We start from the raw sequence: 27,448 nt of genomic DNA, 5'->3' as shown, positions 1-27,448 counted from the left end.
TACAAAGCACAATGTCATCTGCATCATTGTCCATGGAGACTCCTGTCTAACCTCATCTGTCACCCTGTCTATCACCAGAGCAAACAAGAGCCGGTCCTTGATGCAGACTCACCTTCACCTTAAACTCTTCTGTCACACCTACAGCACATCTCACCACTGTCTTACAGCTTTCATCTCTGCCACTTCAGACTTCCTCATACAATACCACAATACCAAAACTCCTCCCTCGTGCACCCTGTCATACACTTTCTCTAAATCTACAAAGACACAATGCAACTCCCTATTACCTTCTTTGTACTTCTCTGTATATCAGCATCCTCAAAGCAAGTACTGCATCCGTTGTACTCTTTCTAGGCATTACTGATTACTGATTGACTGAAAGATTTATTTATTTTTTCTGTAGACCCGTGTCTAAGCATTATGTTTTTTTATTAAAATCTTGACTTATAATCTTTTAAATAAAATCCATTGAGCCTAATAGTTTGTACTGTATTAGTTTACCAAGTATGTATTAGGTGGGAGACAGTTTCCTTAAAATAGTTAGATAAGTGTGTGGTTGAATGATGGACTGAAAGATTGGTGAGGAGGTGGGGAGTGTTTTCATAAAGAATGTTGGCTTGCTGCATGAAAGCAGACCGAACTGTGACAAAATCACACAATGACTGCATTCAGCATCGTTTGCTAAGTAAAATGTGAAGGAGTAGATGCAATAACTTTAGTAACTTTTTAACCTTTTAATATTCATACAGTATATCTTCTATTGCATCATCTGACTGCCATTTTCATACTAAAATAAAAGACATACACATATAGTTGTAAATTTATTTTTTATTACATTTTCGATAACAACAACTGAAGATAAATTATATTAAATTAAGAAAAAAACTATTACTTAAGCCTAAGTGAATTCTCATTATGATTTTATTTGCTATTATAATGTGTATCTCCTTAAGAAGTACCATTAAATTATATTCTACTGTATAATTACTAAATGAAGCCCATAAATATTTGTTTGCATATCTTTTCTAAATGTACACAAAATGCTCCCATAAATAACTGGAAGTGCTAAATAAGGACAGTAGAGCAATGTCCTTTTTAATACCTATTCTATATACTCTAAATCACAATTGACACATTACCTTAACAGCTCAGTTCTGCAGGTGATTGTCCCTTTTAAATAATCAAAATTAATCCTCACACGTCTTTAAGGCATATTGCCAAGACTTTACTACAAATGTCATGATGGGAAATTCTGGCACCTTGAATGCATCAACATGATGAGGATTGAAATAAGAGTATTGACACGTTGCTGCGAATTGATATCGCAAAGTTTATCAACCACCAAAGTTTATCACTACACCTGCGGACGTGCTAAAGAGGGCTATGGAGAGCAAGGTGAATGTCCATCAGCCCCGGAAAACTTGCCCATACTGGCCATTATGCGCTGTCTTGGTGTCTTCGGTCTTATCTACATACTCGGGGAAGTGAGCACCCAAACATGCATTTACTGCTTCCTTAAGATCACCTGGTAGAGACCACATCTTCTTAGCATGATCTGAAACAGCCTGCTGGTGCATCTGAAGGAGTGCAGAATTGAAAAGGTAAACAGGTTAAAGATTGTTTATTGCAAAAATTTATCTAATGTTTACCATTCTGTGATTAATGTAACTATATAAATGTAAACATAAATATGAGAATATATTGAGCATTTCGAGTAAATACAAAGTACCCTGGAAAAAAGAAAAAGAAAATATTTTTTTTGGTCATTAATTTAAAAACTACTACTTTAATATATGTATTTTTATATATATATGTGTATTTATATGTTTAGTATATGTAGCACATTTCCAGATGATTTTGAAAATTTACAATTTTCTTACTCATGTTTTTAAAACCATTGTTTTATAAAACCATGAACCGTTAAAACCATGTTTTTTAAAACCATTAATTTTTAGAAAAAAAAACTAAATTACAAATGTAAAAAGAAAAACAGCATTAAAAAGAAAATTTTAAAAGAAAAAAGGGAAAAGTTATTTAAACATTCAAAGTAAAAAACTACTTATTAAAACACATTTAAATACATAAATAAATAAACATATACATGGACATTAACTGGACTTTTACATTGTCTTTTTTGATGATGAAACATATATTCTGAAATATAATCTTGGGTGTCTAAATTGATTAAATTAATTGAGCAATGACAACATCCAACCTATGATCATGTGGAATTTTAGGGAACAAGTAATAAAAAAAAAGAAAGAAAGAAAACATTAGTAAATATATCCTGTAAGTTACCTGACTGTTCAGGCCTCTGATGTCAGACAGAGTTTCAGCCTGTTTCTTCTTAAGTTTCTGCTCCTGCTCTTGTGATGAAATTCCATTGCTGTCGGCGGTCTAAAGACAGAAGGGCCAGTTACGTTTACAAGATTCACACAGTGCACAAATTTCTCACACTTACATTTATGTAACTGAATGCATGCAGAAACATTCTGTCAAGAGCCATGCTTATATCTACTGTATCTACTGAGTATGCTCAACTGAAACGTGTAGTAGCAAAGAATAAAATATAGCGGGCATGTTATTATTAGAAAAGAGAAAAAAAACTTTTTTTTTTTTCTTCTAATACTAGCATGCTTGGATGTGTTCTACTCTTCTTATCATCCAATAACTGTTTTTGTACATTATGCAAGGCATGTGATTTTTTTTTATTCAATAATGACTTGAAACATAATGACATGTTGTGCCATCAATCAATCAATCAATCAATCTATCTATCTATCTATCTATCTATCTATCTATCTATCTATCTATCTATCTATCTATCTATCTATCTATCTATCTATCTATCTATTTTGCTCTCTCTCTCTCTCTCTCTCTTGAGCTACACATGATTCTTCTGAGTTACCAGTAATCCAGACTTCCTCTGTTCTCTAGTCCTGCCGAAGCCACTTAAGCCCTACATCTTATTTAATTTCTCATCAATTTGGAGACTCTCACAGCTGCTGAGGATGGCCCCATATGGCCTGCTTAAACTATTGAGGATGAGAGACTGAGGATAGTTCTACCCAGAAACCATGAAGGTGGATTTGAACTGCCTTTGATCCATTTTCTTACGATGGTTTATAACTGCAGTCTCTGATAGTTTTAGGAGGCCTATCTACTGTCATCCAAATAAGGATGAGTTCCCTTTTGTGTCCTGTTAATATTTCTTCCTTATGTGTTGTCAAGGAGTTTTTCCTTACCATCATTGCCTCTGGTCTGCTTTTTAGAGACAAATTGATAAAGCTTTACATTTATAAAACTTACACACTCAGTCATCATCTATACTGTTAAATCCTGTATTCAGGGTCACTGGGGGCCTGACGCATATCCCAGGAGACTTCGGTGGGATACACTATGGGCAATTTTGGGAACGCCAATTAGGCTAATCCACGTCTTTGGATTGTGGGGGGAAACCAGAGTACCCGGAGGAAACCCATCAAGCACAGGGAGAACATCCACAAGGGAATCGAACCTGGATCCTAAAGGTGCAAGGCGACAGTGCTAACCCCTACGCCACTGTGCTGACATCATTTATCAAATTATCCATTAAAAAAGTATTTATTAATAAATACAGTGTTTTAATACCGTATAAGTACAGTCCACGATAATAAATCCTTTAAACATTCAGCCTTTCGTTCTCAAGATATCACCCTAACAAGAATCTTGAATCGATACATGTATGAACAAACACATGGAAAAAAAAAAACTAAAAATACAACGCTTTCAACACAAACTGTAAATCAGAAAGTTTGTGTCCTGTAGACTTTACTGTGTTGGAAAAATTACTACAAAAATGTCTGTTTTTATAGAAAAAAAAATCATCACGGCAACATACTGTACTGCAACAAATATAGAAATAATTTTGTATCAATCAAGTGTCAATGTTGTTATATAACATCTTAAAATGTGCATACTAATATAACAATAGGATTTGAATTACAGCTAGAAGTACCATAATGCTGTTACATAAAGTTAATCGAATACTTTGAATAGTTTTAAGTGGTAAGATAAAAAAAAGTTAATTACATTAAAGGAAGTTAACTTACTCTAGACTTGTTACTGAAATTACCCCAAAACTGTAGATTAATATATAAACAAAGTTCTCCAAACTTAGCTGAGACACTGCAGGTTTTTTAGAATGAATCTGTGCTACAAAAAAAACCTTTGAATGAATTTTAATGAGCAAGTATGTGAAAGAGAATTAGTCAGCTCCCACATGCTCACAGCAAACTGATCTTTATCCCCGATTTCAATGTGTGTGTGTGTGTGTGTGTGTGAGAGAGAGAGAGAGAGAGAGAGAGAGACTAAGAGAGAGAGAGAGAAAGAGAGACTAAGAGAGACTAAGAGAGAGAGAGAGATTAAGAGAGAGAGACTAAGAGAGAGAGAAAGAGAGAAATAAAGAGAGACTAAGAGAGAGAGAGAGAGAGAAAGAGAGACTAAGAGAGAGAGACTAAGAGAGAGAGAGAGAAAGAGAGAGAGAAAGAGAGAGACTACGAGAGAGAGAGAGAGAAAGACTAAGAGAGAGAGAGAGAGAGAGAGCGAATCTCTCTTTTTGTCCACAAGCTTGCTATAGTAGCCATGGTTACTGGTTTGAACATGTTTGCTCCGATGCTTTCTTTCCTCTCTATCTTTCTTTCTTGCATGACCTCTTGTTCCTCCCATTTGTTCACAATAATCACTCGTTCTTTCACTGTGCTATGACTATATTAATTACCTGCGCAGCGTTGTTATCGTCCAGTTGTTCCGTACTCTTGGTCTTCTTCAAGCTGAAACACATTAGCAGGAAGTTACATGCTGTAGAGTCCAACTGCAGTGCTACGTACAGTATACACCACGCAGGCACGACAGGTACAAGGAAGCATTGTCATGTAGGAGCCGCCTAGTTAGAAGTTTAATATGTATCAAGCTAAGGTGTCCACAAACTTATGGCCACATAGTGTTTGATGTGTGTTTACAGTTTCCCCATGAAATTGGGGTCCTTTAGCAGGGCACACACTCACACATACTCAAACCTGGCCGGGAATCGAACCCGGACCCTGCAGTACAAGGTGACAGTGCTAACCACTAGGCCACCATGCTGGCATCATCTATGTATTAAAAATTAAAGTTATGATTTATTAATTATACAACTATTATCTATACTATTCACAAATAAAAAACAATAATACAGAAACTGGATTGCATTGTGGGAAGACCACATTAATGATGTTACACTCAAAATAGTATTAAAAGCAAATATAGCAAACAAGTTTAAAAAAAGGCTGCTATTATACACCAAGATTATAATACTTTTTGAGAGTGTGTGTGAGTGTGTGTATGACTGCGAGCATGTTACACATACAAAGCTTCACCTCACCTGCTCTTGTCTGAGCCTGAGGTCTTTGATTCCTTCTTCTTTCCCCCTTTACTGTCACAAAAAAAAGAGGAAAACAGCATGACACTGATACAGAACTCTTTCTGTGATGTACACAAAGACACACACACACTTCGATTTGCCTGGTTACATTATTTGGAATAAATCCGAAGAGAATTTTATGATACCCAGACCATTTAATTATACACAGAGTCGACCAACACACACAAAACTTGGATAAATATTGAAATACTAAATGTATTGCTATATATTATATATTGATATACTATATGATATTATTATTATATGATATTATTATTAATATTATATTAATATATTATACATCATACTATTTTTCTCATATATATATATATATATATATATACTGTATATGCACTGAAAATACAATGTGGATTGTATGGGTGCATAAAACCACAGAGATTAGCCTCATAATCAAAACACATACAACACAAAAGGTATTAATACAACACACACACACGCACACATACACATACACACACACATACACAAAGTGCACTCTAATCCATTAGTAGAATGAGAAAGCTAGATAGCTTGCAACGCAAGATGACTCATCACTCATTTGTATGTTTTTCTCTCCTGTAAAAAGGTCAAGGGCACACATACACATGCACACAAACACACGCACACACACACACACACCTCCACACACGCACACACACACACACACAAACCTGTTCAGCGCCTTCAGTTCATTGGCATGTCTCTCCGTAGCCATCTCCAACAGCTTGGTCAAGCACTTTAAGACAGAACACAGGAAGTTGCACGTACACCCACAGGACACCCACCAGCACTACCGTCTGGCCATATATTAATGAAATAATTTGACACCCTTACAGCATTGTTTTTTTTTCTTATTATTTTCCAATACATACTAAAATTGTGTTCATGTCGAAATTTTGAATAGACATTGCTCAGCACCCTCCACTGGCCTCCAATGTACTGTACATATAAATTATAGCTATAGGTAGTGTACATACAGTAGACTGTCTATTTTTGAAATTCAGTATATGCTAATACAGAACAGAGAAGCGCTCTGCAGCTGTTTTCCTGCTGTGCAGAAGTGTGGGTAGGTTGGAATAGAGTTAGATAAGTGCTTATGTGGCAGTATTGGCGTGGAATCAGGAGTGAATTCCTGCTGACTTTCCTGATCCCTGACCCTGATTACAGGGGACATCCCCAGAAAGAGCTCCTCTGAGGGGCATTAATGAGGACACATAGCTAGTGAACCGAGAGGAGAGAACGAGATATAATAAATCAGGATTCCACTCTGGGCTAAAATCGATGCGTCAACTGTAAGGGCTGCCACATGGTGTCAACTTTCTAGATTGTGCCAACTGTGTCAAATTAAATGTCAAACTTTTTTTTTTTTTTTTCGAAAATGTTGGTATACCGGGCAGGATTTGGCAAGGATTCATTTGGTCAGTCTGATGCCTTGAGGTTAGTATTTATCATAGAGTAAAATATCTTAAGGTGTGGTTGCTGTAGAACCTGTAATTTCGCTTAATGATATACAGTACTGGTCTGGAGCCTAATGAATCTTTATAGTGCCTGAGAAAAGGATCCTTACAAATTATATTGGCTAGATGGATGTGATAGATGTGTTAGATAACTACAGTACACTGCTTGGCCAAAAAAAAATTTTTGCCACTTAAGGACAGCTGGCCTACATCAAGGAAAAAACAACTAAGGAGATTTAAAATGGCTGGAACTGGGTTATTAATTGTCCAACACTTATACTGTATAATGATAATAAGGATAATGCGGAACTGTCAAGTTTGTATAAACAAAAAAAGTGGTATGGAAAAATCATGATTGGAGATGACTTAAACACTGTGAAGTTGCAATGTAAAAAGAAAGAAAGAAAGAAAGAAAGAAAGAAAACTACAGTTGAAATCACAGTTTATTAGTGAGAACGTACAGGATTGGGAATAAACAGCTGGCTGGCCATACCATAAGAAAACCACTTATGCTAATGAAGATAATCTGGGAAAAGGAAACTGGTTAAGGACCACAAAGATTGGACTTTGTAGCAATGGAAAAGGAGAGATTGACCCTATTTTGGAGATGTCAGGGTGGAAAGAAAAGCACATGAATTGTGCATTGTGCCTACTGTACAAGCCTCTGGGGGCAGTGTTGCCTTGGGGTTCTGGGGTCTGGGGTTTCCTTGGTTGGTCAGGTTTAAACTATCCAGCTGATGACCTGAATGCACTGAATGAACAATACGTATATCACACCAAAGGATCATTTTTTTTTCTTTTCTGATGGTATGGGCATATTGTAAAGTGTAGAGTGGTTCTGTGAGCATGATGAATCATTTTTCACGCATAAATTTCACACCGCATTGTGTGACATAATCAAAGCATAAAGCAGTCGAAGGAAAATATGAGTGTGTATCTTTTTTTCTTTTTTTTTTTTTGGCCAGGCAGAGTACATGATTACACTTATGGTTCTTACAACCATGAAAAAGTGTCAACCTTGTAGTGTAGAGCCATCTCAGTCCAATCACTGGTACTTCTGGTGCCAGAGTTTCTTTCTTTGTACAAATGAGTTCTACTGTAAAAACTAGTTATGTAACTGAATACAAATGTGTTATGAACTGACAAACGTTACAAATGGCCACAAATGCAGATGTACAGAGATTTAGAACCTGATTTTTTTTTAAACCTTCCAGCAAGCTATAGAACTGTGTTCAACTCTGACACCTAAAATCAACCACTCATCAAAAAACAAATGAACAAACAAGAAAGTAGTGGCACAGTAGTGGAAGGTTTTGCTTTTATAGAGGCACAAGTGAGCTGTCAGATACCAAGCTTAAATAAAGACTACGCTTAGTAAATGTATTTAATCACTTATTCACTCACTCATAAGCTATACCACTTTTGTATACAGGGTCTGCATGTCCTTGAAGTGTAGGGCAAAACCAGAGTACCTGGAGGAGACCCGCCAAGCACAGGAAGAACATGCAAACTCAATGCACACAGACGAGGAAATCGAACCTGGACCCTGGATCCACCAAGCCGCCTTGAGTAGCATCAATGTGCTGCAATTTGTAATATTTACATTTCACAGCATTTGGCAGACTCCCTTATCCAGAGTGACTTACATTTTTATCTCCTTATAAATCTGAGCAGTTGAGGGTTAAGGGCCTTGCTCAAGGGCACAACAGGGGCAACTAAGTGGGGTTTGAACCTGGAACCTACAGAATTGTTGCCCAATGCCACTGAGCTTCCCCCGACCCCAACAATTCAATTAATACTAGTAATTGGTAACATTAGTATTTCTAACACACTACACAGTTTTGTGTTTTCACATCTATGTCACACCTGAGCTAACAATCTGATTTAATTATTAGTAGTAAGTTGATTAAGGTTGAGGCATATATTATTAATATTATTAAAAAACGATGGCTCTCGGTAGTAATGATTGTTTCACAGTGCTGTAGACATAAACAGCCTCAGTGGATTCAGTAATCATGAATTATGCATGCATTCCTACTCATTATCAGTGCACTCAAACGAGAGTTTATTCATCCATGCATCCATCCATCCATCCATCCATCCATCCATCCATTCATCCATCCATTCCTCATCTATAGAGCTTATCCTACATAGGGTCTTGAGGCAACTTAGGGCACCAGGCAACCCATGGCAGGAGACAAACCAATCACACACTATCGGCAATTTGCAAATACCAATCAGTCTACATTGCATGTGTTTGTACTCTGGGAGAAAGGCGGAGTAGCCAAAAGCACAGGGGGAAGATGCAAATTCCACACAAACAACACACCATACCCCCCCCCCCAAAGCACTGGCAATACTCCTGGCAATAAATGCCTCAGAGCACTGGCAACACTCCTGTAGTATCTGTTCTCCCTGTGTGTAGTGGATTGCCGATTGGTACCTCAGAGGCATGCTGCTCTTTCTTCTTTTTCAGCTGATCGTTTTTCTCCACCCACAGTAATCGAAGCTCCGCCTGCAGCTTCATTTTCAGCTCATTGATTTCTGCTGGTGGCCCCTCAGCCCCGGCCCTGAACAGCAAAGAAATGAGTCAATCACCAGAAACTCCCCCAGGACCAGTCAATTTAGTTTTTCAATAAAGATAATAATGAGAAGAAACAGACTTACAGGCAAAAAAAAAAGTGATCAGGAACATTGAACTGCTTCACATCCAACACTTAAACAATAATAGGTGATTGAAAAATAATTTTGATTGAATGGATTTAACCATATCTAGTGGTAGATGCTTGCTTTATGTCATAATAGGTTCTAAGTGTGAGTATCAGTTTATTGGTGAAATGTGTATGCACCATAGCCCATCCCTAAAGCATACGCTTTGCAATAGTTTTTAAATTATATATATTCAAAATAAGTATAAGATTAGATATTATATTGAGATTGACTAAAGCCATGATTGTTAAGTAATTTTAGTCATGCAGCCATTTTTAACCCCTTAAACCAATAGATTTTCCTTCTTCACTCTGAAGTTAAATATTCAGTGACTACTATAGTTTGTTTAGCAGCTACATTGAAACTACTAGACATGCCGTTTTTGAGAGAGGGAGAATGTATGGCATTGGCATTTAAGGGGTTAAATAAGCGTTCAAGATTAAGATCATTTTCACAAAGAGACCAAAATCACAGCACAACCCATCACAACACAACAGCATGACATTCACAAAGACACAGAAGCATATCTATGCCCTCAAGATTGCCAAATCACAGAAATAGACATTCTCAACAGGACTGAATAAATGGAAGCAGTGGTAGGTCTCTGTTTACTCATTCTGCTTCGACGAGGACTTCTTCTTGAGGGATTTGAAGAGGTCACTGTATTTCTGAGTTAGCTCCTCGCCCTTCTTCTGGAACTTCTTATCCAGCTCTTTCAGCTCTTTCTCCTGCTTCTTGATGACCTTCTGGTAATTCTTGTGCTGCTGCAGTTCATCACAGGTCACAGAGGCCAGCTCTGTGTGTGTGCATGATTGTGAGTGAGGTTGTGTGTGTGAATGGTTTTGTGTGAGAGACAGCAGAGAGACAAAGACGGTGAGTGAGACAGTGGGATTTTTAATTGTTTTTAGGTAATTTCAAGAAATACAAGGTCAAGCATGCAAGTACAAGTGATTCTCTTAAATAATAATATAATTTTATACATATATTTGACATGAAATATACAGGGATAGTATGTTCTGTTTTAGGCATCTACTGGTGTGTGCACTGTTAAGCCATTACCATCGAAATATAACTCATTCTGCTCTGGTTCACATCTTACACAGCCTACCCAGAGCTCCACAAAGCCCTGAACTCTCAGGTGCTGCACCAGCAGCATCAGCTGGATTGGAGGTTTCTGCAGGTGCTGCAGAGTCAACTACAGGAGCGTCCTGCTCCGCACTGGGAGCTGGGTTAGAGTCATTAGCTTGTGGTTCAGGCTCCGCGTTTGCAGCAGGCTCACCATTTGGATCAGCGGGATTCTCTGCCTCAGGGGTTTCAGATGGCGCAGGTGTTTCTTGGGGAGCTTCTTCTGCCGGCGCAGGTTCCTCGCTGGGTGGCGCTTCTTCGGCAGGTGGAGGTGCCTCGGCGGGAGGAGCCTCTTCTGCGGGTGGAGGTGCTTCGGTCGGAGGAGCCTCTTCCGCGGCCGCAGGTGGCTCTGGGTTTGCCTCGGGTTCAGGAGCTTGTGGTTCTGGTTCAGCCGGTGCTGGCTCATCTGCTTTGGGCTCTGCATCTGCTGCAGGTGCTTCTTCAGGCTTAGCGTCGCCCTCTGCTGGGGTTTCAGCAGCCTCAGGCACTGTTTATGTATAGTTAGAGAAAAAGAGTTCAATAATGCAAATAGTAAAATAGTAAAAGTGCATAATGACACTGATGAGCTGACTGATATAACCTATAAATTTTACTATTTAATATGATGATGATGATGATGATGATGACGACGATAATAATGATCCCTGATTGAAACAACATATTTGTATAGATTTCTTACCTGCGGCTGGAACAGCTGCAGCACCAGCCATCTCATACTTGCTTACAAAGTTAGCACTCTGAAAGCAGATTAAGACCACGTATTTAGACAAATGACCCGGTCAAAGTTTTTTTTATATGTGTGTGTGTGTGTGTGTGTGTGTGTGTGTGTGTGTGTGTGTGTGTGTGTGTGTGTGTGAGTAAATGTGCTTAAAAACTTGCCTCCTGTTTGGCAGGCTTTGTCGTTTTCACTGGATTAAATAGCGCATCAGTGAAATCTGAGAACCCAAACATGCAGATAAGATTACAACACTGATCAAAAAGTAATTAAAAAAATTTATTATTTTAGTAAAAGAAATTTTGGCGGTGTGCATACCAGCAAATGCAGCAGGGATGTAATCTTTCACCTCAATGTAGACAAACAGGGTAGGGAGCATTAACGGCATGTTGCTCTCACTACGCAGACAAAGATGATGGAATCCTGGACACACACACACACACACACACACACACACACACAGTATGTCATATGCATATTTTTTATAAATTATTTGCGTTTTTTACTTTACAAATCCGAAAAACATGTTGAACACCTTTGACGTACCTGATTGGATGGCGTCTATAGGAATAATCCTATGTCCGATGAATTTGCCTCCCTCCTCAAAGACGGCTATTCTGACTGAAGCCAATTCGGTCAACAGAACCTGTTTTCAAACAGACATTAGGAACATGCTTAAAACCCAATGTTTTTTGACCATTTGAAATAACCTATACAGTAGTAAAAGTTATTAAATATACTGCATTACATATTAACACACCTTCTCAAACACGAAGGGCTCCTCATTCCACACAGGGTTGATGGCATTTGGTGTAGCGGTGGGTTTGGTGCGGAATTTCTTTTTGGGGTCTCCAGGTAAGCCAATGATTTCCACCTCCACTACTGTCTTCACATTCTTGTCAGATAGGAACTGGCCTGAGTAGACCTGTAAAAACATAGATAATGGGTAAGAGAGGAAATGTAAATCAACACCTTCTATATAAGAAATCATAAAAATGACATAAAGATGCCTTACAGAATTTGAATATTTTAGATTTAAGGCTGTAAATCTAAAAAGCAATAGCAATAATCTGTAGCAATAATCTCACTCTCAATTTCTATTCTGCTTTACCCTATACAAGGTCGTGGGACGCCTGGAGCCTATCCCAGGAAACACACTGGGGTGGAGTATCAATCCATCACAGGGCACACACACACACACACACACACACACACACACACACACACACACCGCAAAAGCCAGTTAGCCTAATCTGAATGTCTTCGGACTGTGGGAGAAAACCGGAGTACCCAGATGAAACCCACCAACCACGGGCAGAACGTGCACACTGACAGACCAGAGGTGGGAATCGAACCTCTTTACTGTGTGAGGCAACAGTGCTAACCACTTATCCAAGGATAGACAATAACAACTGCATTTAATCACTGACAAACCAAGAACTTTATCTCTGAATAAATTAACCAGAACATCAATTACAGTAATGTAGCAAATCAGTGTAGAACAATCAAGCACTAATGTTGTTCATTAGTGTTTCGACTTTATTATGCTCAGAAATTTACATCAGAGACTAGAGCCAGGAACCATCACTGTACATTTGTAAGCTTAGAATTCAACCTAAAAACTGAGCTGACTTGCCTTGATTGAGACCGTGTTGGGGACATTGGTGTCGATCTTGTCGCAGAAGGGGTCAAACGTCTTGTCGTTCCTCCGCATCACATCATGTTTTAAGAGGTACCCAGTCCTCCCGTTATACTCGAACAGTGCCATGTTCAGTTGCATGGGAAAATCTATTTGTCAAAGATGGCAAATCCAGTTAAGCCAATAGTAAATTGTTCTGTAACAGTCTGCCTTTGTTTATTTAACTGGTTATCATTATAATTAGTAACATTTGTACAAGAAATAGATTATCCATAAAAATAGACTTAATAATTTAGAAAGAAAAAGTGTAAACATATGCAGTACCAATCAAAAGTTTGGACACTTTCTAACTCCATGGTCTTTCCTGACTTTTATTGTTCCTACATTGTAAAATGTACTAAAAGCATTCAAAATATGCAATAATAAAAAAATATGCTTAGACCAGTTGATATTGAGTGTTTGCTACTCATGTTCTGTAAAGCCTTTATAATGGCTCTGATCTGAGGTGCTGGTTGTTAATTATTTAGTTAGTGATTTTTGAAGCTGGTAAGTTTTGGTCTTTCTTTAATTAGATGGTCTTCATGAGAGCCAGTTTCATCATCATGATGCTTGATGGGTTTTTGCAAATGCATTTAACAATACTGTTCTTGCATAAACTATTCCAGATCAGCTGACATTTGTGTTTTAAAATAACAATTGACCGTTGTAGTAGTAGTTGCTGTTGTTGTTACTTATTACATAATTCCATATAAGGTATTTCATAATTTGAAAAACTTAAATTTTCAATTGAGTTACTTAAATTTTTGTACTGTTAAAATTTAAATGACAGCAAAAAAAAATTTAGTGTCATCATGAGATATCACAACTGGATCTGATTTTGACCTTGCCTTCAGTCATAATGGAAACCAGATTTTACATATATTGTCCAGGCAAAACATAACACCCACAAGTCTATTAATGTGTAGCTCTGGATCTTGTGTTTGAGCTTTGTTTTTTAACTAGAATTTCTTGGGACTATTAAACAAGGATACTTTAAGGCAAACATTGTGCTTCAGTGCTGCCACCCAGTGTGTTAGCAGAGATACAGTACATACTGTAATTTAGAACATGACCAACAAAGAGGAGCATTTTCTTTTGCCCTTTTGACCACATGATCATACAGTATAAAGGTGTAAGAACATTTTGGTCCTTTGTCCACTGTTGTATTGCATGCCTTTTGCCTTTCGTTGTTGGTCCAGGGTGTTTGTGGGCAACACAGGGACAGTTTATCATGCATACACCAGGTTTTTCCCTTGAGTGATGCAACTTTATATAATACCATGTTGTGCAACTTGGTACCATCTCCCTGCAAAATGTGTGCAGTTGGGTTTGCCTTTGCCCAATTGTACAAATGGTTGAAGTTGAAAACACTGTAAATGGATGCTTAATTGTTCTTACTTCCATAATTCTGTCCATATAAGTTTGTACTTTGGGAATTCCAATTTTGTCTATATTTTTTGTCACATATACAGTAGAACCACTTCTTTTACATTCGCTTCTCAGATGAAAGTGTGCATGATTGTAACATACTGGCCTCTTCCCACATTTATAAAAGTGAGAACTCTAGCTGGTTAACCTTATGTACGTAAATGCTCACTCATAAGAAACTCCATGTTTCCATTTCTCCATGTTACTGAAAAAAATAAATCCCCTATGGTTCCCATAACAGAAAACTTTGTGCATCTTACAAAGTGCTATCACCTAAGCCTTAATCCATAAAAATATGTCCTTCTAAGTTATGAGCCTTATAAGAATATATTTTACATTAATATATCTTCACTTTTGTACTATATTGATGACATTAAGAGGCAGTTACCCATGGTCTGGTAGTTGAGTGCCACCATCTGACAGCCGACATTCCAGAAAGGCTGAGGGTTATAGTTAGAAGAGTCCATACGTGTTCCTTTGGGGTAGATTCGACTCATCTGTCTCTTGTTATATCTGAAGGATGCAGTAAAGGAATTCACTTACATGCTTGATTGAGGAACATGGCAAATTCAGAGATGTTTTCAGGATGGTAGTTGTAGAGAATGCAACCGTGCTCTTACAAAAAATTGAGGACAAAAGTATGTAAAAGTTTACATACACCTCGTCGTTTAAACTCAGTTTTTCATCACTTCATGCATTTCATTTTACCATACATTTTGTGTGTTGCACCAAATAGGGCTTCTCATCTGCGTTTTCTATAAGAACTTGTTTTAAAACAATAGGAAAAAATTACTTCCTTTTTCTTATCATTTTATTAGATTGTCAATTAGTTAAAAGTTTACATAAATTTATTTAGTATTTAGTTCAGGATAATTTGGGTAATGTAATGATGGTGAGGATATTTTCTTAGAACAACTCATTATGTCACAAAACTAAAATCATCTTAAACTGGTTTCTTGAACATGACTATAAGTTAACTGCACTCAAATGGCCTCAACTGTGGCAACTGTGCAATGCTCACTCTTACTCATTCATCATCTATACCACTTTACCCTGTATTCAGGGTTACATGGGCCTGGTGCCTATCCCAAGAGACTTAAGGCACGAGGCGGGGTACACCGTGGATGGTGCCAATCTATCGCATAGCACACACACACACACACACATGCACATACTCACACGCTTATTTACACATAATTTGGGAACGCCCATTAGACTAATCTGCATGTCTTTGGACTGTGGGAGGAAATCAGAGTACCCGGGAGAATCAGATCAAGCATGGGAGGATATGCAAATTCCATGCACACAGAGGCATCAAACTTGGCCAGGAATCGAACCCAGACCCTGTAGGTGCAAGGTGACATTGCTAACCACTAAGTGATGCGATCATGTCAATATTGGCCAAAATCTCTAAATCTTTATTTCCAGCACCTTGTTGAATCTATGCCTGATGTCTCTGATTTCTTCACAAGTTGATTTGTTGCCTTGGGGTTCAGTTGCCTGGGGTTCTTTTTGAACTAAAGATCATTCATCTTTATCATTTGTCCCTCGCCTCTTTCCTAAATGATGGAGTGTCTGCATGGTTTTACTGTATATTTGCTTACAATAATTATACAAATGCTTGTTGTACCTTCACTAGTTAAAAATAAGAAACTCTGAGAAAAGAAATTCTGTAAAGTCTGTAATCTTACACTGTTAAAGTGTTTAATAAATTAAATCTGTCTCTAATCGCCTGTTTTAAAATTATCTCTGATATGACAAAGCCCTAACTGGTTCGATAAAAGAAATGTATTGTACCATAAAATGTGTGCAGTTTTTTTATACTTGCTGTCAAATTCTGAAAGTATTGGTTAATGAAATGTAAAGGATACTCGACAAACTCCACGGCACTCTTGGCGATCAGACTCTCTCCTTTGGTTTCCACAAAAGAAGAGATGGCGTAACTCTTGTTCTTTTCTGCGCTTGGACAAATCATACAACATCATAAATGGCAATTTATATTATAACAGCTATGATATTTATAGTAATATTTATAGTAAACATTATAGATTTATTATAAGCATTGAGTTTGAATTCAAGCATAAAATTTCTTTTACGGATAGACATGACTCACTCTTAGACTGGTCAAAGGAGACGAACTTGTGTGGCTGAATATAGTTGACTATTGAAGACATCGCCTCAAAAGCTTTCACTTCCTGTCCTGCTGTACCCTAACAAATGCAAAAAGGATTTCAACAGCAAACATAGTCAAATCTTTTATATTTTATTTAATAACCAAACACAGGAATATTACAAATAGATTGCAGTATGTTATGTATATGTTATGTATAGTTTCTCTGGATCTTATGTAAATTCTGGTTCTTATTTTCACTTTTTTGCACTTTTGCCTTCAGTGATATATAGTGTTATATAAGTATTTCTAATATTTTTATGAGCACATATGGCAACAATTATCTTCTTCTTTTTATTTATTTTTCTTTTTTTGTCTGTAATTGCATCAGCTTCATTATGTTACAGGACCCAGATTATATGTATATTTATTCTGATCTGAATTAGGGTGAATTTAGATTTGATATCCTATGATGCATATACAAGCACATCAACCTACAAAGTAATATGAAGATGAACCATATCTCAACAAAAATCTCTCAACTGACTTAGGCATTATATCAACCTAATTTTGACCAAAATTGTCCAAATACAAATATCATTTGACGTTCTCATGTTGTGTTATGAACGCTACAGTACCATTTAAAAATAATTAAATATCCTGTACACATTTTCCCCTAAAATACATACATAATCTCAAAGTAAGTATTTATCATCATCATATAATTCCCTTACTTCATCTGAGTTCTTCATCTTTTCCTCATCTTGTTCTTCATCCTCATGGGTCTCATCCGGTTCATTGGTCTGGTTCTCAGCGTTCTCAGGGTTTGCAGCGTTCTCAGGGTTCGCAGCGTTCTCTGGATTCTCCGGATTCTCAGGGTTCTCAGGGTTCTCAGGGTTCGCAGGGTTCTCTGGGTTCTCGGGGTTTTCAGGATTCTCAGGATTTTCAGAGGCCCCTCCTTTTAGAAGACACAACACAGTATCACTTGGCTAGTTAGGATTAAGTCAACCTGACCAGTTATACTGTATAACGCCGACAGGACGTTTTTAGACCCTTTCAAGATTTCCATTTTTTGTTACCTTTCACAGTGATCTTTTAATTTTCAATAATTTTTGTCCTTATTATTCTACTCACAATCCTCTGCAAGTCAAAACAGGTGTTCATTTCTAGACAAATAAAGACATCCCATTTACACAAGTATTAAAACCCCTCGATTGGTTAAAGCACCTTTGGCAGCAGTGACAGCCTCAAGTCTCTTTGTGAATGATGCTACAAGCTCCAAAGACCTGTTTTTCTGTCATCAAGTAGTACTGTGTGTAGAATGATGGGTAGCCGGAGCATTTGAATCGGTGTGAAGCATAACACACAAAGCGCACAACTTGAAAGAGTCTGAAAAATGGAGTCTGTGACTATTCTCACCTGCTTTCTCTGCTGTTGGACTCTCCTCTTGTTCTTTCTTTGGTGGAGGTTTGGCTGGGGCTGTAGGGCCCTTCTTGTTTTTGATCAGAATTTTTCCCATCAGCTCAGAAGGACTGGGAATTTGTTGACCTGGCTTCAACTGTAAGCAACACCCAATAAAAATCATCATGCCAGCTCTGACGTGTAGAAATCTGATTAATAAACTCCCAAATAAATTGTAACTCATACCTACAGTACGCCATTTAGGTATCTAATAGTGATTAAGTTATCTAAATATGGTTGAAGTCACATACCGGATACTTCTCCAAGGGGTCAGCAAGTAGAGCGTCTCCAAATATTGTCCTACAGTAGTTAGCCATCTTCTCCTGCTGTTTCACACTAAATACACAAAAATCTAAAATAAAAGACACGCTCTACATGGAGCAGCACCAAAACGTGAAATCTACTCTAGATTATGAAGACATGGTGAAACAAAAGTGTCTTACGTATCCACGTGGTTCTCGAAGGAAAGAATGACTGGATATTTCGAAGTTTTGAACGCACACTCTGCAATAGCGTCAATCACATCCTACCACAGGGAAAGGATCAAAAGATTATTCATCGTATTAATCAGAGATATTTATTTACAGTAGTTTAGTTCTGAGGACCAACTGAATTTATAGCAAAGACATTTTTTCATTCCTAGTTAAATATATGGATAGATGAAAACATTTCATAATTTTTATATATATTTCAGTTCTGACTGAAGGAAACCAAACCTTAAAAAGGATCTCAGTTGTCATGGTGAAGCCATGAGTAATGATTGGCTCTTCATCTGGAGGTTTGCCCTTCCAGCAGTCAAGCTCCAAACAGCGACATCCAGAAAGCAGACACTGACGGTACATTTCTGGAGAGGAGGGGCCTGAGAACTGACCGGCTATGGACACACACACACACACACACACACACACAGTTCAAAATTTAATACATTATCCTGAAGCCTACAAGGGGAAAAATAAATAAAATATGTCAAAAATAATAAATGATGCCTATTATGTATATATTTTTATACAATTATGTATATTATGTCCAAATAAAACTAGACCATTATAGCCAAGTTTAATAAAACACTTACGTTTTAAATATTCAGGACACTTCACGTGTTAATGTTTCATGTGATGAAATGAGTGTTTCGGCATTAGCAACAAGATAAAACTTGCTCTGGCATGCTTGCCATGCTTATTATAGCTAAATGTGAATTTACCTGTAATAACTACTGTAATTATAACATTTAAAAAATTAATAAACAAGCAAATAGGCAAGAGCAGCATTATCTCATTTAAGTTTTAATTATACTTATTATACTTACTTATAATTATATTAAAAACTTAGAAATGCATGTTTAGATTTAAATGTTTAGAAATGCATTACACATGTGTTATATAAATATTTAAGTAGTGTTACCAGTGAGATAGGTGTTGTGGGAGGATTTGATGTAGTAGTGAGGTATGGGCTGGGTCATGTCATGGCACTGGGCCATTTTGTCTAACATCACAGGTGTTGTCTCCGGCCCCATTAAGAAGAACAGTAGACCCTCTGGGGATATCTGACCTGAAAAGGGTTATATATATATAGTGGATTAGACCTATATATTAGGAGATATAGACCTCGAGTAACGATTAACCGATTGCGAGTAACCCGGTTTGCGAGCGAGTCTTGATATACGAGTACTAAGTATTATCCAGTATCATGTAGAACGCATGCGCTTCTTGTTTTGACACCGAGCTTCATGTGATCACAACTGAGCTAATGATTCTTCTCTCTCATACACTGTGGAATTGTGGGTAATCGTCTCCCATGCTCGGTCAACATTATCTGTGCGTGCATGTTTACTATAACACTGTAACAAAGTATGTGCGCATACACACAGCCAGGAAAATCAAGGAGTGGCTCCATAAGAAGCATATAGACTATTTAAAAGCAAAATAACAGGTCTTTGGAGTCAGAAATCTGGCTGATAAGCAAGTGATCAAATACTTATTTGACACAGTAATTCACAAATAAATTGTTAAAAAATACAATGTGATTTCTGGATTTTTGTTTTTAGATTCTGTCTTTCACAGTGGAAATGCACTTATGCTGAAAATTTTAGACCCTTCCATGATTTCTAAGTAAGAGAACTTGCAAAATCACAGGGTGATCAAATACTTATTGACCTCACTGTGAAAACAAGAAATGTCTTCACTCACCCCGGTTAGCATTAGCGGTTGAGGGCTCATACTTGTCAATGAGGGCCTTCACCTGATCAGGTCTCAGTGGTGGGTAAAGCTCTTGATTAAGCCTCGAGTCTCGCTGCTTCTCATAGAGGAACTTGCTAAAGACCTCCTTGGTCATGTAAGGCTTGCTTGAACTGAGCATAACAATAATAATCATAGTCGATTAAAGAACTGTGTGCAAGTGGAACAATTCATTTTCATTAAGGAATCACAACATACAGTATATACCACATATTTACTAATGTCATTAGTGTATATTGTAGTAGTGTGATTTAATGTTGAACTTATAGCACTATTTAACATATTATTCTTATATATAACAAGGGGGAAAAGCTTATCCAAAGCAAACAGTGTGAAATACACATTAATAATAAATTAGATTATATAAGTTACATTTGAAAAGGAGAGAAAAAGAGAGACTTACTAGGTGCTGAAGATTTCAAAGACCTCTGGTCTAGGACAAAGGTTCAACAGGAAGGTCTTGAATGCAGCTTCAGTGAACACTTCAGGCTTAATGGAGTCAAACTAAGAGAAAAAAAAAAAAATTGTGCACTCCTTATACCACAAACATACAGAGCATGTAAAATATATAATATTATACCACATATCTGGCAACAGTCCCATCTTAATTAAAATGATAGAGTTATATCTACTGTATTAATTTCAATGCATTTCAATGCATTAATTTCTGTGGTAACAACTTTTTAAAATCAAATCTAACTATAAACAGTTATTAAATTGCTGTAGTAGTCCACTTTTGGGATCATTACAAATGATCAAAAATACGAAGAAATAAGGTGTGGCTTAAGGTTTAGCCCTGAGTGCAGTAATAAAATGCACATAATCAATAATGTTTCAAATATTTACAATAGTATTAAATAAATAATAGCATAACCTAGTTTATGAATTGAGAGGGAAAAAAAACACTGTTAAACTGGCAAACTCTCACCTTTCCCTTAGGAAGCTTTGCAGCTGCGAGTGCACTATCGACCCTTTTTTTGTCAGCTGGAAACATCTTATAGATACTGCAGCAAAATAGTAAGGTGTTAGATACACACAATAATCATAACACAAACAATTATTATTATTAAAAAAATCTTACTGTTTAACAGGGATCTTGCCATCCTTGTTAGTTTGCAGTGTGAGGCGAGTGTACCTATAAGAGAATAAAATGAAGAATAGAGATGTAGAGAAAATTTTTATAATAATAATAATAATAATAATAATAATAATAATAATAATAATAATAGCCACACTCAGTATCACTATTCTTTGTGTGGCGATGATTCAGTGCTTATGCCATCAGTCGAGGGCCTTGGCAAATAGTCCAGATATTGATAAAAACAATTTGTGTTAATCAAGAATTCTATATACAGCCAATGATCTTGGAACTGCAAACACTGACTACTGTATATTTTAAAAAGCACCAGCAAAAATGCAATAACTAAGCTAATGTAATTTCATCAAATTATATGTTTCTTCTGAAGCTTGGTTTTCTTACAATTTATCCAGGTAGACCTGTCTGCAGACGTTGTATCTGTGGGGATTGTAGACGATGGCCAGGATGTCATCAGCCCAGTTCTAGGGAGGAACAAGAACTAATGTTATATATTCATAGTCTGATCATTTATAAATCACATCTCTTTTTGAAGGCACTGACTCTGATAAGAGAAACTGATTGTTAGAATGCTGACTTTCACTATTAAAAAAATAATAATTAATACATCTTGAAAATTAGAAATGATAAAGAAAATAGATTTTTTTTGTCTAGGTATAGTTACTTATAACAACTCAACTTATTATTATATTTTTATTGTTGTTGCTGTTTTTTTATTACTTATTGTTGTTGCTTCACAAGATTTTCACTTTAATTTTTTTTATTGAAATAATATTTTACTTCTTTTCCTAAAAACAAAAGTTTTTGCTTTAGTAATAAATAAAAAAAAAACTCAAAAGAGGAGTAACATATTTTCTATAGTTTTGAGCTCTTGCCTGCCATGAGGAAGAGATTCCCAGTCAATGCCCAAACCCAGGCCACTGGATGCAGTGCCGGTTCCAAGCCCGGATAAAAGGGGAGGATTGCATCATGAAGGACATCTGGCATAAAATCTGTGCCAAGTTGTTTTGCGGACCACAATCAATGTTTATCTAATCATTAGCTTATTTTATAGAATCAGTTCTGTTCATTCGGTGTCTCTTCCAGCAGAGGGCACAAGACACCTGAGGTTTCAGTAAGAAACAGGAAAACAGTGGATGCTCTCACAAACCTGCGCAGACAGATTTCATTCACCGTTGGCTATTTAAGTACCTTAGCCTGAACTGTACCTTTAAAAACACATGGTCACATATTGACACAGCTCAGTGGATGTGCATCAACCAGCAGGATATTAGGGTCATAAACTCATAAAGTGCATTTGCCTAGCCACAGAAACCACAGCTGCTTTATGTAGTCCATTAGCACTCAGACATTTGGGGCAGCCTTCAGGGATGGCTTATGACTGTCAAGTGGAGACAAATATGAATTTAGGAAGTCACTAAGACCATCATCTTATACCAGCTTACAAAATCAATTGTTTGAACACTGTTGTGATTTTGGAGTCAGATTTTATGTTCCAGAAAAAGAACCATACTACAGTAGAACGTTTAGCATTGCAAAATAATAAAGCTATTAAAGTTATTATGATGGCTTTATATTTTACTATTTTTAATATTAATATTGCTTGAGGCTTTGGGTGGTTGATTAGAGGGTTGGAGGGTCAAGCCTTGCCACTGCTTTGTCCTTGGGGAATGCCCCTAAACTTATTCCCATTTCTAGTCCTGGGCAAGAAAAAGGAGGATTGGGAATTGGGCTAGCACCCTGGCCACATAAAATTATAATAAATTATAAACTGCAAAAAAAACAAGAATACCTAGTTTAGTTGTTATGTAATAGCAACACAAGCTACACCAACTAGAATTTATTTTTATTGTTATAAGAACAAATGTCTTTCAAAATTGATTAAACAAACCCCCATTTAACATGTTATTACTATTACATTTTTAATTCCTTTATTTGCCTCTTTTATATGTTGATTATGCTGTTTCAGATGTTTATGGTGGTGATAATACGGAGGGAAATTCTTACCTGCACTATATTTTCTTTGGGGGCAAAGAAGTTGTAGTAGGTGAGATTGACCATGTCAGGACCAGTCACGATGGTCAAGGTCTTGGCTAAGTAATTACTGTCAGGGAAGTCCATGTTGAATGTATTTCGAACTTTGGTATGCTGTTGATGAAGAAAAGCTATGTTAATGCTCCATAAACAAAGCAAGAACACTAAACAGAAAATCTTTCTCATTTGTGTATTTACAAAGTATATGCTATTAGCATTATGGCATTATAGGACATGAATAATTAAAGGTCTGATGCCGTGATGACTATTTTTTCGATTGTAGGTTTAGCATTCAGATAGGTACTGTATAATCCAAGAGGAATTTGAGTTATTAGAGTCAAACCGGGACTTGATCAACGTTCTTATGAATAAAGGCATAAAATGGGTTGTCTTTTTTACAAAAGACTGTAAGCACAGTACGGTGATGAGACTCACTCATTTCAAAGAAGCCAGTACATCCGTGAATAATAATACCGGCCAAGGTGGCGCAGAGCCCATTACAGGCATTCCCATGAACAACAAGAATGACAAGTGGAACATCAGATCATTGAAAATTACTAAATAACTTGTCGCCAACTTGCGGAAAAGACGCACATGTCTGTGGAAACACCTTCATTCAAAAACACCACTTGTACATTTTATGAGTTGCCACTTCCCCCATAGAAGCCCACCCTTGCTCCAAGCCATTTCCACATGTTTGGGTCATTATAGGAGTTCCTGGGAGACTAGCATTTTAGTCTGATGGCTCTGGCATACTAAGAAAACTATCTACTTTGATGGTACCGTATATACCGTTATATAGAGAAATAAAGGTAGTTTTTACTTTCAGAAATGTTCTGTTATTCTGTACAATCAAAAGTCCTAGTTTGACTTGAACACTATAAAACAGTCTCACTGTCCTATTATATCAGTCTTATCATAACAAGAGTACAGGTTATACTCTACCAAACACTCCAGTTTATTTTTTACTCTATGCCAGTGCTGTTTAAAGGCAGGCCTTGATGGCCAGTGTACAGCACAATTTGGTGTTTTTTCTGTTCAGCTGATTGAACTAATCTGTTTATTGCCATTGGATGCAGTGCCAGTCCCAAGCCCGGATAAAATGGAGAGTTATGTAAGGAAAGGTATCCGGCATAAAACCTGTGCCAGGTTGTGTGCTGATTGGATGCGGATAGTCCGCTGTGTCGAATGGAGCATCTGAAAGAGTGACATTGTTTAACATGATTAAATGTTGGTGAGCTAGTTGGCAAATTGTGCTGGACACTGGCTCTCCAGGACTGGGTTCGAACAGCCTTGCCTTAGGCAGTGAAATCACTAGTGCAATGGATGAGAACATTTAAACTCTAAACACCCTTGCATCTGTTTTTCATACAAAGGACATTTGTGAATACAAGCCAAGCCGAGCTAAGCAAATCTGGCTTAATGCAAATCCTCAACACGAGAACCCCAGCGGTTTGCGTATGTGTTTGACGTGTGCATGTGTGTGTTTTTGTATGTGTGTGTGTGCGTGTGGATTATGCATAAGAAAGGAAGGCATAAGAAAATGCACTTGCGTATTCTGATGCAACACAGACGTGGCGATTTCACATGACTGTCACTAAACAGTATTACAGTATAGACCATTTAAATTAGATCAAACAAAATATAAATTGTTTTAATATATGAGCTTCCCTGTGCTTTCTTTTCTGTTTCACATAAACACTTTATTTCATACAGCAATTCTCAAGACTCAAGATCAGCCAAGAATGTAGTCAAAATATTGAAACGTCAAAGTCAAATCCTCTCTCTCTCCCTTCCTCTCTCTCTCTTGCTCACTCGCTCTATCTCTCACTCTCTCTCTCACTTGCTCTCTCATCTCTCCTTCTCTGTGCGCCTGTGCAAATTTATACAAATGGTTCACTCACAAGTGCTTGGGTCTTTTAATCCTAAAACACAGCAGACATGCAAGAGAACATTTTTATGTAATGAAATAAAACAGCATTTACTTTGGGGAGTTTTGCATATCTTCCTGTCCGTGTGTCCCGTATGGTCGCCATATCCAAAATCTCCACTTCCTATAAGCAGACAAAAAAATTGTAACATCATATACACGAAAAATAAAGACAATAAAGTGCTGTAGTATTAATAATAAACTTGGAATCATGCAAAGATTCAGACCGTGGTTTGGAAAAGATGCTAATATGAATATTGACTAGTGTACTAGGGCATAGATGAGTAGTGATATAATGGTATTTCTGAATTAGCTAAACATAATTAGAAACAGCACATCTGCTCTGTTGTAGTATTGTCACATTGCTTTGACCCCAGACTACTGGATTTATGTAATATTCTGTATTTTAGCATGGATATAATTTCTAAGCATATCCAAAGGTACGGTACTTTGTGGCTTGTGGAAATGATACAGTCAGAACTTTTACAATGTGCAAAGGCAGCTAAAGTGGGCACAGTACAGCAAACTTAATTTCCAATATCATAATTCAAACATCGTTCAAATCAATAGTGCAGGGAGTAAGAAAGAAAGTAAAAAAAGAAAAATCGTCACCGCAGTTGTGTCCAGTGTTTAATGATATAAAAATAGTTGCAATAGAAATAAAATAAATTATAACCAAAACATCAAACCATGAAATTAAATACAGGAAAATCAGCTTATGTCTACTGTAAGAATTTTAACATTAAAATTTTTCCTTTCCAACACATTATTATTAAAAAGAAAGAAAAAAAACTTGGTATGTAATCATGTGGAACTAAGGAAGAAAGCAAGTCTTCAAGCTCTGCTGGAGCTTGTTATGGATTTACAGCTCACCTTGCTCGAGTTTATCCAGTAAAGAAAGAATCCTTTCGGATCCATCTTCATAGTGACAGGCACGGTGCGTGATGAGTCCTAAAATGTGAAAAAATTGTCAAACTAACATCCTGCAGTTTATAGAGTAGGAAAAAATAAAGCTGCGTTTTAAAAGCAGAGTTATAGTCATATAAGACAAATATAAATACTGATAAAGAATCCAGTGTGTACACATCATTAGTGTGCTCTGTACAAATCACTGCGCAGTTAACATTTCCGTGATAGAATCATTCAGACATTAAAATTCTTTTAGCACGTCAATGTTATTATATAAGATTTAACAACAACAAAATTGACTGGGGCTCAGTGATCAATAAGCAATTATTCAACTTTAATCACTCATTAAACAGATCAATCAGCAGATCAATCAGTTAATTAAATACGAAAAAAATACTTATTGATTCATTTATTTACTTTATGGTTAGGGATGTAGTTTTCCAAAGGTAAAAAAGATCAGTTTTTTTTTTCTCTTATAATAATCCTAGGTTATTTGCGAAGCCAAAATCAGACAGTCTCACACACACTGAAACTTTAAAACAGCAAGACATATCTAACACTTGACATGATCAACTTAAATTTCTGACAGTGTCTCATTAAGATTGGCAGCATTATTTGATTAAATAATTTACAGTAAATATTTTACTGTATATTAAACTTTCAAGTATTAAAATGGCAAGATTTTTTTTTAATGGAAAAAAATAAAAGGACAGTTTAAATACTCACTTCTTTCCATTTTGTAAATCTTTCTCCTTTGACCAAATAGCTTTTGATCTCAGGTTCTGTGAGAATATAACGCTTCCTGATCATGGTGTCCTAGTCAGCCGCACTTTGCTGATGGGGCATCGGGGCTGACATGCACACTGACAGCTGTAGACTCAGAAAGCACACTCCTAAAGCCACCTTTCCTTAAATATGACTTGCAAATGAGGATTTCGAGGGTGGAGAACGCAACTACCAAAACATTCCAGATGATTTATGTAAGCTTCAATATGGTTGAACAAAAAGTGATTTTACATTCTTACGATTTCACCCAATTGTATACGTTTTAATGAACTGATTCTGGTTTGATCTTAAAGACATTTCTGGTTGTGGAGATTTTTAAAACACTCACGGTAACAG

At 36.9% G+C, this 27,448-nt stretch overlaps 1 protein-coding gene across 1 annotated transcript; it reads right to left on the bottom strand.

Annotated features, from left to right (window-relative positions):
• Positions 1-902: 902 nt before the first annotated feature.
• Positions 903-27,200, bottom strand: plcb2 (phospholipase C, beta 2). The gene is made up of 32 exons (XM_053509247.1): positions 27,053-27,200; positions 26,291-26,368; positions 25,473-25,541; positions 23,461-23,601; positions 21,838-21,917; positions 21,439-21,492; positions 21,286-21,361; positions 20,761-20,861; positions 20,310-20,470; positions 19,525-19,671; positions 18,840-18,997; positions 18,567-18,649; positions 18,375-18,459; positions 18,082-18,220; positions 17,397-17,620; positions 16,666-16,762; positions 16,424-16,508; positions 14,941-15,065; positions 13,083-13,234; positions 12,207-12,371; positions 11,993-12,092; positions 11,765-11,869; positions 11,611-11,666; positions 11,411-11,468; positions 10,886-11,218; positions 10,219-10,402; positions 9,341-9,467; positions 6,112-6,176; positions 5,402-5,452; positions 4,760-4,811; positions 2,299-2,397; positions 903-1,577 (listed from the first exon to the last, which is right to left on the bottom strand). The coding sequence occupies exons 1-32, from the start codon at positions 27,134-27,136 to the stop codon at positions 1,407-1,409; spliced, it is 3,705 nt and encodes a 1,234-aa protein (XP_053365222.1). The 5' UTR covers positions 27,137-27,200; the 3' UTR covers positions 903-1,406.
• Between the last annotated feature and the right edge of the window lie 248 nt (positions 27,201-27,448).

Source organism: Clarias gariepinus, chromosome 13 (genome assembly GCF_024256425.1).
Source record: "Clarias gariepinus isolate MV-2021 ecotype Netherlands chromosome 13, CGAR_prim_01v2, whole genome shotgun sequence".
NCBI classification, from domain to species: domain Eukaryota; kingdom Metazoa; phylum Chordata; class Actinopteri; order Siluriformes; family Clariidae; genus Clarias; species Clarias gariepinus.
The sequence above is the reverse complement of the archived record's forward strand: the minus strand, read 5'-3'. Positions and strand labels throughout refer to the sequence as shown.

Excerpts from the sequence above, each read along its gene's own strand:
- plcb2 (XM_053509247.1), bottom strand. The coding sequence starts at position 27,136 with ATGATCAGGAAGCGTTATATTCTCACAGAACCTGAGATCAAAAGCTAT. Across the intron at positions 20,471-20,760 it reads TTTGAAATCTTCAGCACCTA|TTCAAGCAAGCCTTACATGA; the intron begins GTAAGTCTCTCT and ends TGTTATGCTCAG. Across the intron at positions 2,398-4,759 it reads ACGATAACAACGCTGCGCAG|ACCGCCGACAGCAATGGAAT; the intron begins GTAATTAATATA and ends TTCTGTCTTTAG.